We start from the raw sequence: 15,443 nt of genomic DNA on the forward strand, positions 1-15,443 counted from the left end.
CTCCCCACCCTGTCCACTACGGCAAGATGGGCACAAGCCAGGCCTTGTACAAGTACAATGCGCCCCTCGCCCACCCCCTTTTTCCCCTGGACCCACCTGCAGGTCGTCCACCAGCTTATCGCGCAGCTCCTCAGCCACCAGCCCCTGGCCCCCAGCCGCCACCGCCCAGCCGTTCTTTGAGAAATGGTACTTCATCTTGCCCTTGCCGCCGGCGACGGTGTTCTGCGTGGGCGGACGAGCGCGTGTCCGACATCGGAAGGTGTTGCTGATAGGAGAGCCCAATGCTCGACCTGCGCGGCAGCCGGGGCCGCCGACGGCGAGCAGGAGCCCTCTAGCCGGCAGGCAGGCAAAGGCACCCCTAGGCAAAGCCGTCTGCCGCCTGTCATGGCCCCGACCTGCAGCATGTCGTAGTACTTGGTCTCCCACACGCACGGCTCCCCGTTCACGGTGATGCCAAACGCCTCGAAGGCGCCGTTATAGGCGCGCCTGCGAGGCGACGTGGATCGCAGCGAGGGCCCCGGGCTGCTTTGGCGCGCGGGCTATGGGGGCCAGTACGGTGCCAGGCGCTGCGCGCCGGGTGCCGAGGTGTGCGCGCATGCTGCTGCATGCTGCGTCCCTGCGCGACGCATGCTTGTGCCTGGTGCGTGCATGCACGCTGTTCAACCCTATGCAATCAACCAACCTGCCGGGAATGGCCCGAAAGCCACTTGGACTCACCTGTGGAGGTCCTCTGTCTCCACAATCACGCCGTCGCAGTCAAATATGAGCGCCGCAGTGGGCTTCGTCGCCGCAGCCGCGACGACTGCAGCCCGCGCGGCCCGCTGCACCGCGTGCTGGCTTGGGGAGGGCGCTGCCGCAGCGCGGCGGACGCCCCTGGGCACAGCGGCAGAGAACGGCGCCGGGCGCATGCAGCTGGGCGCTGCGGCCGCAGCAGGAAGGGTTCTCAAAAGCATGATGATTGCCGTGGATGATTCCGCGCGTCAATGAGCTAGATGGCAGTGGGATGGCTCGCGTCCAGGTGCCTCGAAGTGGTGAGTGCGCGGTCAGACCCTTCGTAAATTTGTTCTGCACAACTACAATTCAAAAACAGTTCACCACCAATCGGAGGGTTGGGTGATCTGTTGGTCACCAACTCACTTGGCGCGGGGTCACGGGCCCAGTCAAGTAGTCCAGGCTTGACAGTGATGAAGGCTTGACTACAAATCTTTCAAGGGATCTTGTCACGTCAGCCTGCAGATGCACGCTGTTGAATGGTACGGTTGACCTCGCTATGCTCATGTCCGCACGCGTTGACCTCTGCTCTCGGCATGGCAGGGCGGCATCGCTGCTGCGCTGTGATGCGCGCATGCTATAGATGTGCCCACGTGCTTGCTACCAGCAACAATGGGTCACAAGAGCGGCCAGTTGGAGTTCTCAATGCGCATGTGCTTGTTTAACCCAGAACCGAAGGCACATGGCATGCTTGGTCGGACATCAGTGGTCAACTCTCCTCTGCCCAATCCAGGGAAAAAGCATAATTACAAAGAAAATTGCGGAAGATAGTGCAAGCGATACAGATCAACGCCATGGAGGGGGTACTGCGTGACAGCAAGACCCCCTCCACACCCCCAACAACAGCTGTCTCACCCCGAACCACCATGCCGCTGCGTCACCGTGACGCCCGCGCTGCAGGCGTGCCAGGCTGCTCATCGCCGCGTCGAGCCCGCTTGGCCGCAGGCGGGCCTGACCCGGCTGGCGCTCCTGAGCCCCCCTCCTCACCGCCACAGCCGTCTGCCGCCAGCCGCCTGGCCTCCTTGGCACAGCCGGCCGCCTGCCGCTCCGCCGCCTCCGCCCCCGCAAGGGCGCGCCGCAAGCCCTCGACCCGCACGCGCGCACACTCCTCGGCCGCCGCGTGCAGCGCGCGCAGCCGCCGCGCCTGCTCTGCTGCTGCGCAGCCAACCTCCTTCAGCCGCCCCCTCTCTGCTGCGACCTGCGCCTGCAACCGGTCGCCCTCCTCGCGCAGCTGCCGCAAGCGCAGCTGCTCGTCCTGCAGCCGCTCCTGCTCCTCCGCGCTCTGTTCCATCAGCCCTTGGAGCCGCCTCTGCTCGTCCGCCGTCTTCTGCAGCAGCCGCAGCAGCCGCGCCTGCTCCGCCTGCATCAACTCCCCTGCGGAGGCTGCCTGCGGGGGTGCTGCCGCTGGTGGCGTCTGCTGGCTGCCGCTTGCGGCCAACTCCCGCCGCCGCTGCAGCTCCTGCTCTGCGGCAAACGCCTGCCTCTCCAACTCCAGCAGCCGCTCCTCCTCCAGTTTGCGTTGCATCTGCAGCCGCTGCACCCTCTGCTCCTCCTCTTCCCTCTGTTCTTGCAGTTGATGCAGCTCAAGTTGCACTTGCCCATGGTGCTGCTCTTGCTGCTGCTCCTGCGGCGGCTGGCTGCCAGCGGCCGCCTGCGCGGGAGGCGCAGGTTGCTCGACGGCGGCTGCCGCCTGCACTGCCGCCTGCGCCGCCGCCTGCGCCGCAGCCTGCCCCTCCTCCGCACAGAGCAGCCCAGACAGCAGCGCCTCTTCCAAAACGGACAGCTTTCGTTTGGGCCGCGCGCCGGCTTTCAGCAGTGCGACCACGCACTTTTTCGCCTTTGCGGCCAGCGCCTTGGACAAGGCGCCCTCCTTGTCGCTGGTGATCAGGCGAACCGCCTGTCGCCTCTCCAGCAGCAGGGTGAGCACCTCCCCCTGGTCAAACTGTATGGCCGCGTCATGCGCGCGCTTGCCGTCGCGCGCGGCCGCCCAGACGTCCGCGCGGCGCCCCAGCAGCGCACGCGCCGCCGCCGCCGCGCCCTCGGCCGCGGCGACCGCGAGCGCCTGCTGCCCGAGCTTGTCGGCCGCCGCAGCATCGGCGCCGGCGTCGAGCAGCAGCTCCAGCGCCGCCGCGTCGTCCTTCTGCGCGGCGCAAAAGTGAGGCTGCCAGCCGTCCTTGTTGCAGGCGTCGGCGCGCGCGCCGCGGGCGATCAGCAGCCTCAGGGCGTCCGCGCGCCCGTGGGCGGCTGCATAGTGCAGGCACGTGTCGCCGTCGCCGTCGGCCGCGTCAATGTCGGCACCGGCGTCGAGGATCGCCGCGAGCGCGCCCGCGTGCCCGCCCTCCGCCGCGAAGTGCTGCGCCAGCGGCCGCGCGCCCGACGGGTGCGGCGCGTCCCAGCGCGCGCCGGCGGCGAGCAGCAGGCGCGCGGCCTCCTCGTTGCCGGCGCGCGCGGCGTAGTGCAGCGGCCGCCAGCCGTCCGCGTCCACGGCGTTGGCCAGGGCTGCGGCGTCTTCGGCGGACTCGAGCAGCACCCTGAGCGCGCCCGGCGCCCCGCCTGGCTCCGCCGCCGCGATGTGCGCCGCGGTGAGGCCGTTTGGCACGGCCGCGTCCGCGCGCGCGCCGCGCGCGAGGAGGGCGCGCGCCGCGGCCGCGCGGTCGCGGTGGGCGGCGACGTGCAGAGCCTGCCAGCCGTTGCGGTCCGCGGCGCGCGGGTCCGCGCCGCTTTCGAGCAGCAGCAGCACCACGGCGGTGTGGCCGCCGCCGGCCGCGTACAGCAGCGGGTGCATGCCGTCGCTGTCGGTGTCGTCGACGGCGGCGCCATGACTCAGGAGGGCCTCGCACACCTCTAGGTGCCCCTCGTCGGCCGCTAGGTGCAGCGGGCGCCTGCCGTCCCTGGCGGCGCTGCGCGGGTCCGCGCCGCACCGGATCAGGAGCTCGACTACTGCGGCGGCGCCGGCCGTGGCGGCCTCGTGAACGGCCTGCCAGGCCTGGTCGTCTGATGGGTCGACCGCGTCGACCGGCGCCCCGGCGTCGAGCAGGCGCACGACCTCGGCCGCGTTCCCATCCTTTGCGGCCTGCAGCAGCGCCGGCTTGGCGGCGCCCGCCTGCGGTGGGTGGCGGTGGGCGGCGCCGCTCGCGGTGAGAGAGAGCGGCAGTCACGACGCTCGCAGGAGTGTGTGCGACTGTCTCTATGACGAATTCCACTACCGCACAAGATTTTTACACGGCGCTACTACTGATGTTTCCTTTTGCATACCCGGTACAGTACCTGCTCGCAAGACATGTCGTGATCTCCGGAGATCTTTGGTCTGTGCGCACGACCGTCGCTGCAACGTACCTTTACGCAAGGTTAACGCTTTGACCTATGGAATCAAAAACAACGCACGCAACTTGCGCGCTACACAGGGGACATCCAGGTGCGTTTCGGGCAGAAAGTCCTGCACCCCGACCTTGGCCCAACATCAACTTGCAGGTACAGTATAAACTGATGGTGCGGCGGCATCTGTGGGCGCACCCAGCCTTGAGAGTCTGTTATATATCGGGAGGCAAACACTTAGGATGTGAATCAGGTTGCTGTTATCAATTTGAAGTTGTACGAGCGGTACTGGTTGTTGCCAGTGCCCTGCAGCTGCCGTCATGTCATCGCTCTTCGCTGCCTGGAGTGGCGTTCTTGCAAACAGAAATATGCACATAAGCTTTAACTAGTCACAGCTGTGGGCGTACCCTGATTGAGTGCTCTTGCAAAAGCCCCCAATAATCTGGGTGTGGGCATCAGGCACGCACGGACAGGCTAGACCGGTACGGTCGCGCCGGCTCATGGGATTGACCGGTCTTCACAACCCAGGCTGGCCTGACCTTGATGTGCCATTCAACGCAATCAAGTGTCTCACCCCATTGTTTGAACGTCTCCAGCTTGTAAATGTTTTGGCACATCATAGCCAGCTCGAGCTGCCTTCAGGCTGCAGGACTGGAGTGGTGTTGCTCAGGCAGCCTATTGTCATTCAGGGTTCCGGTTGAGCGGCTATCAAGGACTGCGACAACATTCGCCCTGCAAGGTGAACAATCACCAGCTTGAATTCCCACGAGAAGGAATATTTTGAAGCCTTGACTTACAAACAAAGTATGCGACTTGTGCGATATGATGTATTAAACAGGGGACCAACAGGTGCGTTGGGGCAGTCCTGCACCCCAACCTGAGCACAACTCAAGAATGTCACCTTTTGGACCTTTTCGTCATCGCATTCGCGTTCGACCACGTTTTTTTCTGCAAACCGCCATACAGTATAAAACAATTCTGCACCTTTGCAGGGGCTGGCGGCATTTGCTGCCGCCAGCTTTCCGTGTTTTTCAGAATGTATATGCGCACGGTCAGCTCTATCTTGCCGCCTCCTGCCTTGGCTGTCGGGAGGGCGTTCGGTCATTGGTGCCCAGCGGCATGCGGCGCGCCCTGGGGCACGTCCCTGCTGGGGGGGGGGGTACGCTGGCAACCCAGTGTGTTGTGAGGTGCCGCAATGACACCTCATGACCAAACCACCAAGTGTACTGTATTTCAGTTGTAAGAAACCTTGGCAGTTCTTATGCAACTCCGCCAGCAACGCGGCTGGTACAACACTAGTTTGCTGCTGATGCTGATGCTGCCGCCGCCGCTGCCGCTGCCATCGCCGTGCATCTAGCTCTGTCAGCTTGCCTCACAGAACCTACCGCATCGTGGGGTGTGGGCCATGACGTGCACTGTATGATTTGATTCATCGACTGAATCCAGTGCATTCTGTTGTTGGTTGACCACGTGGAAGATGTATACATGCAGCTGCCCTCCACTTCGCAAGACTCACCGAGCAGATCCGAGCTCAAATGCAGCTTTCTCAATTCACTTCACCGACCCTGCTCGACTTTCAGATCAACAAGATCGCGCTCAACTCAAAGCCGCACGCGCTATTCTCATCGTACGGTGACCTGTGCACCCAGTGATAACACAGCCGCAGTCATCGACTTGGCGAGCAGTGTAGACACACACCGCTGCGCGATCGGGCGCTGCCAACGCGCAGCAGTATTGTCATCATGGAGCCCGCAGTGCGCTTCGAGCGCCTGATCCGCATGCTTTCGGACGGCAGTGCAGCCGCCAGCAGACTGGAACAGGAAGTGGTGCGCTTAGAGAGCTGCCTCTCAGCTGTCACAGCCTCGTTCTGGCAGTCCGCCCGGCCCGACACATTCCAACGTGTGGCGCTGCTGATGGCCGACGGCCCCCATGCGAGGGCCGCGGCGCGGGTGCTGGCTGCATGCATTCCACATTTGGCGAGGTTTTCGGATGCTGCAGCGGCATTTGCTGGGCTGCAGGTGGCAGCAATCGCGCGGGCAGCGGCATCTGCGTTTGTTCGCCTGCATACCACCACCTCGACCCGGGAGAAGGCCAGGCTCATGTACCTGGCAACGTTGATAAACCTGTGCTTTGCGGACGCGCCGCCGGATGGCACCAGCAAGACCAGAGAGTTCTCGCATGAAACTCCCAAGAGACGCGTACAGGCGGCGCTTGATGCCGCTCCCGGCCTCATCACTGCATTGCTCTGCGCTGCAGTCCCCGCTTGCGCCGACGACCTGCCCTCTATTACGCTGGGCTCAATAGCAATATCAGTAGCCGGCGCCGTGTGCTCCGTCTTGAGAAAGAAGGGCGCTGGTGGCCCCTGGCTGCCTGCCGGGCTCGCCGCGCAGATTGACGCGTCCGCGGGTGACCTTGCGACTCTGCTGGCGGCCTGGGCCCCCGGCCGCCCGTGCACGAGTGCAGCGGCCGCGGCAGGAGCTGCTGTCGACGCGGGTGTCACCGTCGACAGCCTGCGGCTGGTGGCGGCGTGCGCGGCCGAGCGCCATGGCGCCACATGCGCGGCGCTCCTCGCCAGCCCTGACGCTGTAGAGTGCATTGCGGCGGGCCTGCTGCGCGGCTCACCCATCCATGGGCCACCAACCGTCGAGGTCGCCCTGAAGACCCTCAACGCTTTATTTGAACACAACAAGTCGCTTGCTGCGGAGGTGTGCTGCAACGCGGGGGGCGGCGTCGCCGTCAAGTACATGCTGCAGCTGGCGGCGGGCTGCGCGGCGGCCAGAAGGGACGGCGGCAGGCCCGCGCCCACAGGCTGCCCAGAGTCAATGTTCTCAAGCCCCAGCTATGCACGGCATCTCGCACCGTGTGCGGCTCAGCAACTGCTGCTCGCACTAGAAAGCCCCTGCGAGTTCATGTCCTGCATGCGCCGCTTCCCTGCGGCGCCAGCGCTCGTGTGCAGCATGCTCCGCGACGGGCTGGAGGGGCCGGCGATGTGCATTGCAGACGTCGCGTGCGAAATCATCCGGAGGGCGTTCCTGTTCAAACATCACCTGCCTCTTCGCGACATCTTCGTGCGGCTGGGTGCTTGGCCGCTGCTGCAGCGCGTGCTGGCATCAAACACTGCTTTTGCCACCATGCGGCGCACCGCCGCGGAGACGGCGCTGCGGCTGCTGTACTGCGCCGATGACGCGGCGCGCAGCCCCGCCGAGCGCCAGCAGCTGGCGCGCCCGGCGTGGTGCTGGCTGGTCTCGGAGGCAGCATCCTGCAGGGGTTGCCCAGAGGCGGCGAGGAGCCTCTTCCTGCAAGCCGCCCTCGCTTGCAGCCCCGCGTGCCTGCCCGATCTGGCCGCGCAACCGGGCGCGCTGACGGTGGCGGCGGCCGCAACTGTGTACGGCCCGCCGTGCTATAACGCTGCAGGGCAAGGGCTGGAGTTGCTGGAGCAGCTGGCTACCTGGGCGTGGCGCGACGCAGGCGGCGATGAAGGTCAAGATGGCGTCGTCAACTGCAGTATTGCGATGACCCCCTGGTCCAAGCTCAACGAGCACACCTTGGCTTCGCTGCATCCGACCTTCGATGCCAAGGCACGCGCCGCCCTGCGCGTGCTGGAGCGGCACAGAGACGGCTGCATTGCGGCCGACGCACGCGACGCGCACTCGATGCTGGTGGGGGCCGAGCTGGACGCCGCTGTTCAACAAGAGGACAGGGGACGACGGGCTGCCAAACGCACAGCCGCGGCGAATTGCTGAAATTGGCGGAGCGGCGGCGGCTGCGGCGGCGGCGGCGGCATCAGGCAGCCAGCTGGAGGGCCGGCGGGTGCAGGACGAGCTAGAGGGGCAAGACCAGCAGCTCGGCGCTGACGGATGGGTGTCAGCGGGAGCGACAGCACCAGAGGCGGCAGCTCCCGTGGAGCAGCGCAGGGCGTCGCTGCCGCGCAGGGCCTGTGCCACGTGTGGCAAGGCCGCGGGCGTGGATGGTGTGAAGCTGCAGCGGTGTTCGGGCTGCGACGCCGCGCGCTACTGCGGCAAGGAGTGCGCCAAGGCGGGCTGGAAGGCGGGGCACCGCGAGGAGTGCAAGGCGGCGCAGCTGAAGAAGCAGCAGGCAAAGGCGGGGTAGGAGTGAGCGGGTGCTTTGTTGTGACCATCAATCATATTGCGAGTGCGGATTTGCGTGTTTCTGTGTTCTGTAACTAGACCCTAATCACTGCCAACGCAGCTTTGATTGCAGCAGCTGTGGTGCAGGGCAGCAGCAATGCAGATGAGGAACTTGCTCACTCGAAGTCAGCTGAATTGCTTTGGCCTGCCGGCAACCACATGGGTGATGTTGCCCCCACATCATCCAGAATTGCTTTGAACAGCATACTGAACAACCATTTGCAAGGCGACTATGAAGCGTGTCAACGTGGGCATCAGCAGCAAAGGCCGGGGCAGTTGAAATGTGAGTCATGTTTCAGGGAGCCAGCATACCGGTCCTGGTGCAACATATCTCCGCTTGTACAGCAAAGCCAAACACATGCAATGCATGCATGTAGTAAAGGTGTATAAATGGGATCAAGCATAGGAACAGCTCGTTGCACAACTCCACATGACAGACAGTGGCAACCAACTTCCCACAAAGCGCTACCATGGCTTGGCGCCATATTTGAGACACAGGCAAGCGGTGGTGCTCACAAACCCATACCGAGCATGCGCCAGCAGCCATCATGCCATAGTTGACAGTTGAATATTTCAGTGCTTATTTCAATTGTGGCTGTTGACAGTACCGTACTGTACCGCGCTGCTTTCTGCGGCGTGTCCGTCTAGAAATCAAGCATGTGTCTGTTCATCTGATTTGGTTGTTCACGCTGCTTGTGCTGGGGGCACAGCACGGGCATCGTGCTAAATTCAACGCTGCGTTTGTGAATCTCCACACTGAGATCTAGATACTTGCAAATATACATCCGCAACAGTTGTGTTGTCGAACGCGCCGTGGGCCAGTCACCCAGGCAGATTGATGAGCGGCCATGAAGGACTGTGAAGCCCACAATCGTTTGGCATGTAAGTTCAATACACCCATCTAGCTGTGCAGCTTACGAAGCTGCCTTCATCAGGCTGCAGGACTAAGGTCAAGGCAGCCATTTGTCATCCACTCAGGTTGAGCAGCTATTGAGGACTGCGAAGCTCACAACCTTTGCCCTGCAAGACAAATAGTCACCATCTTGAAGGTGTGCAGCTCACCAGCCAAGCCCGCACACATGCGGGCAACAACAGTACGGTATCGGGTTCCGACAAGTGAAGACGCCACGACATCGACGTTCGCAGGCTCCTTAGCTCTCAAAGTACTTGGAGGATTGAAAAGCCTGTCGTAGCATCAGCTCCCGACCTTGATCATCGGCAGTGATATGGATCCCGAGCTCGCCGCGCTGGTGGAGCAGCACAAAGAGCACTTTGCTTTCGAAAACGGCAAGGTCAAATGCCTCCTCAACGGCCACAGCTTCCCCGCGCGGCTGGACCTTGTGGAGGCGTTCACCAGGTGGGTGTTGCTGCAGCACCAGCAGGCGCGCTCGCTGTCAGCCGCCGCTGCGGCGCGCTCGGGGACTGGCGCACTTATGGCCTGCAGCTGGCTTGATAGGCTTTGATGCAGTTGCGTTGCCAGACGGCGCTCGCAGCGGCACTCCATGCTGCCCTCGTGCGCAGCGGCAGCCACTCCAACCGCAGGGCTCTGCATCTTCGCCCGTCTTAGGCTGTGCCCTCACACCGCGCCCTCTTCTGCACCTCCCCTGCTGCCCTTCGCTCCTGCAGGGGTAGCAAGTATGCTAAGCTGCTGCAGCGGCATGAGGCAGAGCAGGGCCTATCAAAGTACGAGCCCTTCATTGTGCCCAGCAATAACTTCCCGTGAGCAGTTTGCCTCTTGGTCCTGGGGCGCATGGGAACGGCGGCCGCAGCCGGCCTGCACTGGTGCTCGTGGGTATGCTGTCCACGCATATGGCCCCAATGATATCCAGCTGCCAGGCTTGCTACAATGCAGCGGGTACTGCCAGCACTGCTGCGGCAGCTGACAGCAGTCGCTCATCAGCCACCATCCCGCCTTGCTCACGCCGGTGCGCCTTGCTCACGCCGGTGCGGCCTTGTCCGCTCCAACCCCAGCCCCACGCAACGCATCTTTGCGCCCATCCGGCGCCCTGCCCACCGCAGCGAGATGCTGTACTGCGCGCTGACGGGGCAGCTGATCGCCAAGACGCTCGAGGCTGTCAAGCTGCATATGAAGGGGAAAAAGTTCCAGCGCGCCAAGGGTGGGTGCCCCTGGGGGACTCTGAGGGGGAGGCTTGTGGGCACAAGGGGAGGCCTTGCAATCCTCAAATCCCCTTGAGGCCTGTATGGCCTGGTGGGTCTTGGTAAGGCGCGTCGTGCTTGTGGCGTTGTCACTCCTGGACAAGCAGAGCGCTGTGCCAAATCAGGGCGGCGTGGGAAATGGCGCGCTTTGGAACGCCTCATTGCTGGATTGTTGGCCCTACAGCTGTGTCATATCCTGCGCTGCCCCTTGCACGGCTCTAAGATTTGCATCGCCCCCTGCCGTTGCTCTGCACAGAGCGGTTCACAGCAGACGAGATCGAGCTGCGGCCGGAGCCGACCCTCGAGTCGTTTGGCATAAAGGTGCCAAAGCAGGAGGGAGGCGCGGAGGACGGCGATGAGGCAGGCACCAGCGGCAGCAGAGGCGTTAAAGGGAGCAAGAAGCCGGCACCGAAGGGCCAGGGGGAGCGGGGCGGCGGCGACGAGGAGATGGGGGGCGGGGAGGATGGGGGTGATGAGGATGAGGAAGAGGAGGGCGGCTTCTGGGTGCCCGAGGGGGTCGAGTCTTCGGAGGAGGAAGACGAGGAGGCGGGCGGCAGCAGTGGCGCGGATGACGGCGTCGACGGCGCGATGCTTGGCAGCGACGACGAGGTCGACGTGGGCGCGGCAGGTGGGGCTGGGTGCTCGGTGGCGGCCGCAACGGTGGGCGGCGTCGTGGCCGCGGTCCTAACCTTTGCATGCATGTTAGCCGCGCTGCGCAGCGGCGTCCAAGCGAGCCGTTGTCTGAGAACGTCTCCGATTGCCCACTTGGATTTTCAGGGGAAGCAATGGACGAGGACGAGCCCAGCCCCAAGCCGGCACAGGCGCAGCAGCAAACAGGAAAGCCGAAGGGGCAGGGGCGGCGGCTGGGCAAGGCGGCGGAGGGGCGGAAGGCGAACAAGCAGGGGCAGCCGCGGCAGCAAGAGGGGACAAAGGCGGTAGCGGCCAATGGCGGGGGCGCCGGCGCCAACGGCAAGCAGAAAGGGGCGGGGGCAGCGGCGACGACGGCCGGCGGCAGTACGGGCGGCAAAGCGGTGAAGCGCAACCCGCAAAAGCCCAGTGCTGCCAAGAAGGCCAAAAGATGAGACGTCTGCCCGGCCAGCAGTTTGTGTGTGAGACAACCCCTTGTAATACAGCATGTGATGCTCGCTTTGGTTTGGCTTGCGTTCCATTTGATGCTCACCGTTGCTGCTTGATATCCTTGATGGTAATCTTGTCAAAACAACGGAGGAACAAGCTACTGCACGAGTAAAAAGATATTGGGGCCAGGATATAAATTCGTATTTGCACGTGTGTGCTGAAAGCCTTAGGACCACATGTGGTGCTGTAGTCATCCCATTCACATCGGCTGGCAGCCATGAGCACACAACAAGTCCTTCAGCATCGCAATCACGGCTGCAGGTTGGTGGTTTGCACAGACCCTGCTGCCTGTGGATGTCAACAGCCTTGGGCTGGTGGGCGGGCCATAAACTATCGCTTCTTCCAGATACGGGGTGGTGCTGCAGCTCTGGAGACCAGGGGCGGTCAGGGGCCGGTGAGCTCATCCCAAGATTGGCGCACGGCAGCGGCACAGCCTTGGATGAAACATGCACTGCACCTGCGAAGTGACGGGGGCGGTGGGTGGGCGAGAGCTGGGGCGACGATGATGGCACGCTTGGGACATAATTGCAGGGTGTTCAAGGCAGGCGCGGCGTAAAAGCACAAAACCACCATGCCTCGTGCTCCGTGCGGCTGAGTAACAAGCGAGGATGTCATGATTGTGTGCTTGGTTGCAATTGGATGGGTTGGCAGCAGGCGCAGTGTGCAGGTGAGAAATGAATGTTGTGTTGAAGAAATGGCCACCACAAGTATCAGCCCTGGCCTCGCGACCTGTTTTGTGTAGTTGTGCTTCCCATGTTGTGCTTCCCATGCCTAGGGACCCCCGGTCCAAAGCGGAAGGTGCCTGCCTGCCTCCGGTCATCACCCTCGAGCCCGGACTCCTTGCGATTCCTGTAAGCTCAGATCTGTGTCCGTCAGACTGCATTCAAAATCCACGTTCACTTGTACCCAGTCTAACTGGCTTGCGAGATCACCATCTGGTAGCCCTATCTGGCTGCGGACCGTCTCAGATAAGGCGTAACATTGTATCACACGAGTTTTGATCGGATACTTATCGCAGAGGCCAAACCAGTGGTGATCTGATAGTGAACGCCTAGCGTCCAGCGTCGTCGCAGCTCTCTCGGAGGATACGGGAACATCATCGGTGTCATTGCGAGGATTATTATTTGGTCAGGTCCAGGGACGGCCATGGCGCGCCAGCCCGTTGTCCGTCCCTGAACGGTGGAAAGGACCTGCAGCTCGTGAGGGCCCGCGGTGGCCCTAGGCTACAGGCATGGCCGGAATACCACCGCACCCATCCGCCGTGCACGGGGGCCCCGCCGGACCATACGCGCCGCAGCCGATGCAGCACGCGAGTGCGGCAAGCGCGCCGCCGCCAGTGCAGAGCCTGGCCCAAGGGGCGGCTGAGTTTTTCTTGTCGAACTACCGCCTCGGCAAGACGCTGGGCATCGGCTCGTTTGGGAAGGTGTGGGCGCCTTGCAGAACTTGGCAGCAGAGGCAGGGCAATGATCCTGGCGCTTGCGGATCACTTGTTGTCCTTGTTGATGGCTGCAAGTGGTCGTCCTGGGCAGCTTTTCGACCCTGCTTTGCAGCAGGAAAGGGCGTGGTTGCGGCAGCTCGCCCGCGACTGACGCTGTACGCAGAGCGCTCGCCTGGGCGGGCCTGTCACTGCTCACCCCTGCTGTCCGCTTCTCACTGGTGTGGCGCAGGTCAAAGTGGCGGAACACATCCTGACGGGCCACAAGGTGGCAATTAAGATCCTCAATCGAAGAAAAATTCAGGCGATGGACATGGAGGAGAAGGGTGAGCAGCTGCACGGAAGCTGCGGCGGAGGCCCAGCCCGAGCCGTGGCTGGGAATTCAAAAGACAGGGTGGCGCAGCTGGGCATGTGCACCAGCTACTCTGTCGCGCTGCGGCAAAGCTGAGGCTCCACATCCGGCTGAGCGTGGGGCGTGCGGCAGCTGCGCCGGCAGCATCGGCCACGATGTCAGGCGGCCGCGGTAGGCGGCAGAGGGGCATGGCAGGCGTGGCCGCGCCGGCGGCACCGGCCATGGGCAGCAACCTGAAAAGAAATTGGGCAACTAGCGGATGCCCCGCACTGCTGTCTGTCATGTCAAGCTACGCGTGGGGGCACAGCTGGAGCGGCTGCGAAACGATGATGCGCACTGCATGGCATCCGCTGCTGTCAGCTAACGGGAGTGGCTGACAGCAGACGCCGGGTCGTCAATGAGAGGCGCGCTACAACAACTTATGCGCGCCCAGCAGCAGAGCGGCAGCAGCAGCACAGCCCCATGGCAGTGGCAGCGGCGGCGGCGGCAGCAGCAGCACCAGCAGCAACCAAGGCAGCAGCAGCAGTCTCAAAGCAGCACCAATGGCCGGATTATAAGTGGCGATTTCCGGAAGCCGCGGCACCGCTGCCCAACATCCCGCTTTGCCCGCATTGGCTTCTCCACCTTGACCACCCTTGCCAGCAGCTGCCGTACCTCAAACCCTCTCCCCACACCCCACCCCGCCCTCTCCCCCACCCCCAAAAAAAAACAGTGCGGCGTGAGATCAAGATCCTCCGGCTGTTCATGCACCCCCACATCATCCGGCTGTACGAGGTCATCGAGACGCCATCCGACATATATGTAGTCATGGAGTACGTCAGGGTGGGTCTGGGGCTTGCCGTTGCACAGTGCACATAGCTTTTGCTTTGGGGCTATTGCTGTGGCGCTTTTGCGATGGGGCATCAGTGCTGGGAGGAGTAGGCTCGTTGCCTCGCCCCGCGGCGGGTGGCAGGGCTTAGCATGTTCTAGAGCTTTGCCTGACGGCACCATGGCGTGCGACTGGGGGTGCTCAACAACCTGGGTACGCTGTGACGGGCCGTCACCCCTCCTGCGCGCGCCCTTTGCTCACTCCGTGTGTGGCGCTGCACAGAATTAAACGCAGCCCTTATCCCAGCGCCTACCTACCTACACACACACACACACACACATACACACACACATACACACACACACGTGCGCGCATATCCGCACGCAATCATGGACCCTCAAACATGCCACCCGCCCTCTGTACGCACCCCCCGCAGGGTGGCGAGCTGTTCGACCACATCGTGGAGAAAGGGCGCCTGCCTGAAGACGAGGCGCGCCACTTCTTCCAGCAGATCATATCCGGGGTGGAGTACTGCCACCGCAACATGGTGGTGCACAGGTGGGCCGTGCGTGCCGTGTCAGGCACACCCCGCGCCGGCAGCCGCCGCTCGCGAGCAGCCGTCTACCAGGCCGGACGCCTCGTTTTGCCGAGCGCGCGTGGTGGCCGTCCAGGCCCGCTGTCTTTTGCACACGTGTGTACGCGCTCGATCACATGCACACCAGAGCAACAGGCGTGGGTCCTGCCACCTCCACCCTGCTGCTTTCCCAGGGACCTGAAGCCGGAGAACCTCCTTTTGGACAGCAGCATGGCGGTCAAGATCGCGGACTTTGGACTGTCCAATGTTATGCACGACGGCCACTTCCTCAAGACCTCCTGCGGCAGCCCAAACTACGCCGCACCAGAGGTGGGTGGTCGTTGCATGCAGCCATTGTAGGTGTAGATGTGTGGGTGTGATGAGGGTGTAAGAGAGAGAGGAGAGAATTGGAGAGAGATGGTGTGTGTGTGTGTGTATGTGTGTGTGCGCGCGCACATAAACGAATGCTTACTTGTTTGGGGTCAGGTTCGGTCACGCGCTCCGACCGCTGCTCCAGCGTTGCCCGCGTGAGCGCGACCTGCACCAATGAGAGGGGCCTACGCAGCGCCACCGCCACCCGAACGCGATCATACGAGCTGCACGCAGCGTGATGCCCGCCTGCCTTTTCCCTCCTCGAGCTGCGATCATGTGCGCAATACAGTTCCGCATTGCACCGTTTGTTCTCTATCGCCTTGTCAACACCCAACGCATCCTCGCATCGCCCCCCCCCCCCCCCCCCCCCCCCC

At 63.2% G+C, this 15,443-nt stretch overlaps 5 protein-coding genes across 5 annotated transcripts in view; 4 read left to right on the forward strand and 1 right to left on the reverse strand.

The window, feature by feature from the left end:
• Positions 1 to 16: 16 nt before the first annotated feature.
• On the reverse strand, positions 17 to 4,053 carry MNEG_5373 (hypothetical protein; the record flags this gene model as incomplete). Its single annotated transcript, XM_014046147.1, has 6 exons — positions 17 to 43; positions 97 to 222; positions 396 to 486; positions 718 to 919; positions 1,759 to 3,874; positions 4,027 to 4,053. The coding sequence occupies 6 exons, from the start codon at positions 4,051 to 4,053 to the stop codon at positions 17 to 19; spliced, it is 2,589 nt and encodes an 862-aa protein (XP_013901601.1).
• A 3,545-nt stretch (positions 4,054 to 7,598) lies between these two features.
• On the forward strand, positions 7,599 to 8,196 carry MNEG_5374 (hypothetical protein; the record flags this gene model as incomplete). Its single annotated transcript, XM_014046148.1, has 2 exons — positions 7,599 to 7,745; positions 8,041 to 8,196. 2 exons carry the CDS (start codon positions 7,599 to 7,601, stop codon positions 8,194 to 8,196), a joined length of 303 nt encoding a protein of 100 aa, XP_013901602.1.
• Positions 8,197 to 9,460: 1,264 nt separating this feature from the next.
• Positions 9,461 to 11,473, forward strand: MNEG_5375 (Surfeit locus protein 2; the record flags this gene model as incomplete). Its single annotated transcript, XM_014046149.1, has 5 exons — positions 9,461 to 9,591; positions 9,861 to 9,953; positions 10,254 to 10,351; positions 10,648 to 11,019; positions 11,169 to 11,473. 5 exons carry the CDS (start codon positions 9,461 to 9,463, stop codon positions 11,471 to 11,473), a joined length of 999 nt encoding a protein of 332 aa, XP_013901603.1.
• Positions 11,474 to 12,828: 1,355 nt separating this feature from the next.
• MNEG_5376 (SNF1-related protein kinase catalytic subunit alpha KIN11) lies at positions 12,829 to 13,411 on the forward strand (the record flags this gene model as incomplete). The annotated part of the gene is made up of 2 exons (XM_014046150.1): positions 12,829 to 12,951; positions 13,196 to 13,411. 2 exons carry the CDS (start codon positions 12,829 to 12,831, stop codon positions 13,409 to 13,411), a joined length of 339 nt encoding a protein of 112 aa, XP_013901604.1.
• Positions 13,412 to 13,736: 325 nt separating this feature from the next.
• The window catches only part of MNEG_5377 (hypothetical protein), a gene marked incomplete at both ends in the record, with an annotated part of 4,848 nt that continues 3,141 nt past the window's right edge, over positions 13,737 to 15,443 (forward strand). The window contains 4 exons of the mRNA XM_014046151.1: positions 13,737 to 13,872; positions 14,028 to 14,137; positions 14,560 to 14,681; positions 14,892 to 15,027. Of these exons, the coding sequence (XP_013901605.1) occupies positions 13,737 to 13,872; positions 14,028 to 14,137; positions 14,560 to 14,681; positions 14,892 to 15,027 (504 nt within the window). The remainder of the gene's footprint in view (positions 13,873 to 14,027; positions 14,138 to 14,559; positions 14,682 to 14,891; positions 15,028 to 15,443) is intronic.

The sequence above is a fragment of the Monoraphidium neglectum genome (assembly GCF_000611645.1).
Source record: "Monoraphidium neglectum strain SAG 48.87 unplaced genomic scaffold scaffold00795, whole genome shotgun sequence".
Taxonomy (NCBI): domain Eukaryota; kingdom Viridiplantae; phylum Chlorophyta; class Chlorophyceae; order Sphaeropleales; family Selenastraceae; genus Monoraphidium; species Monoraphidium neglectum.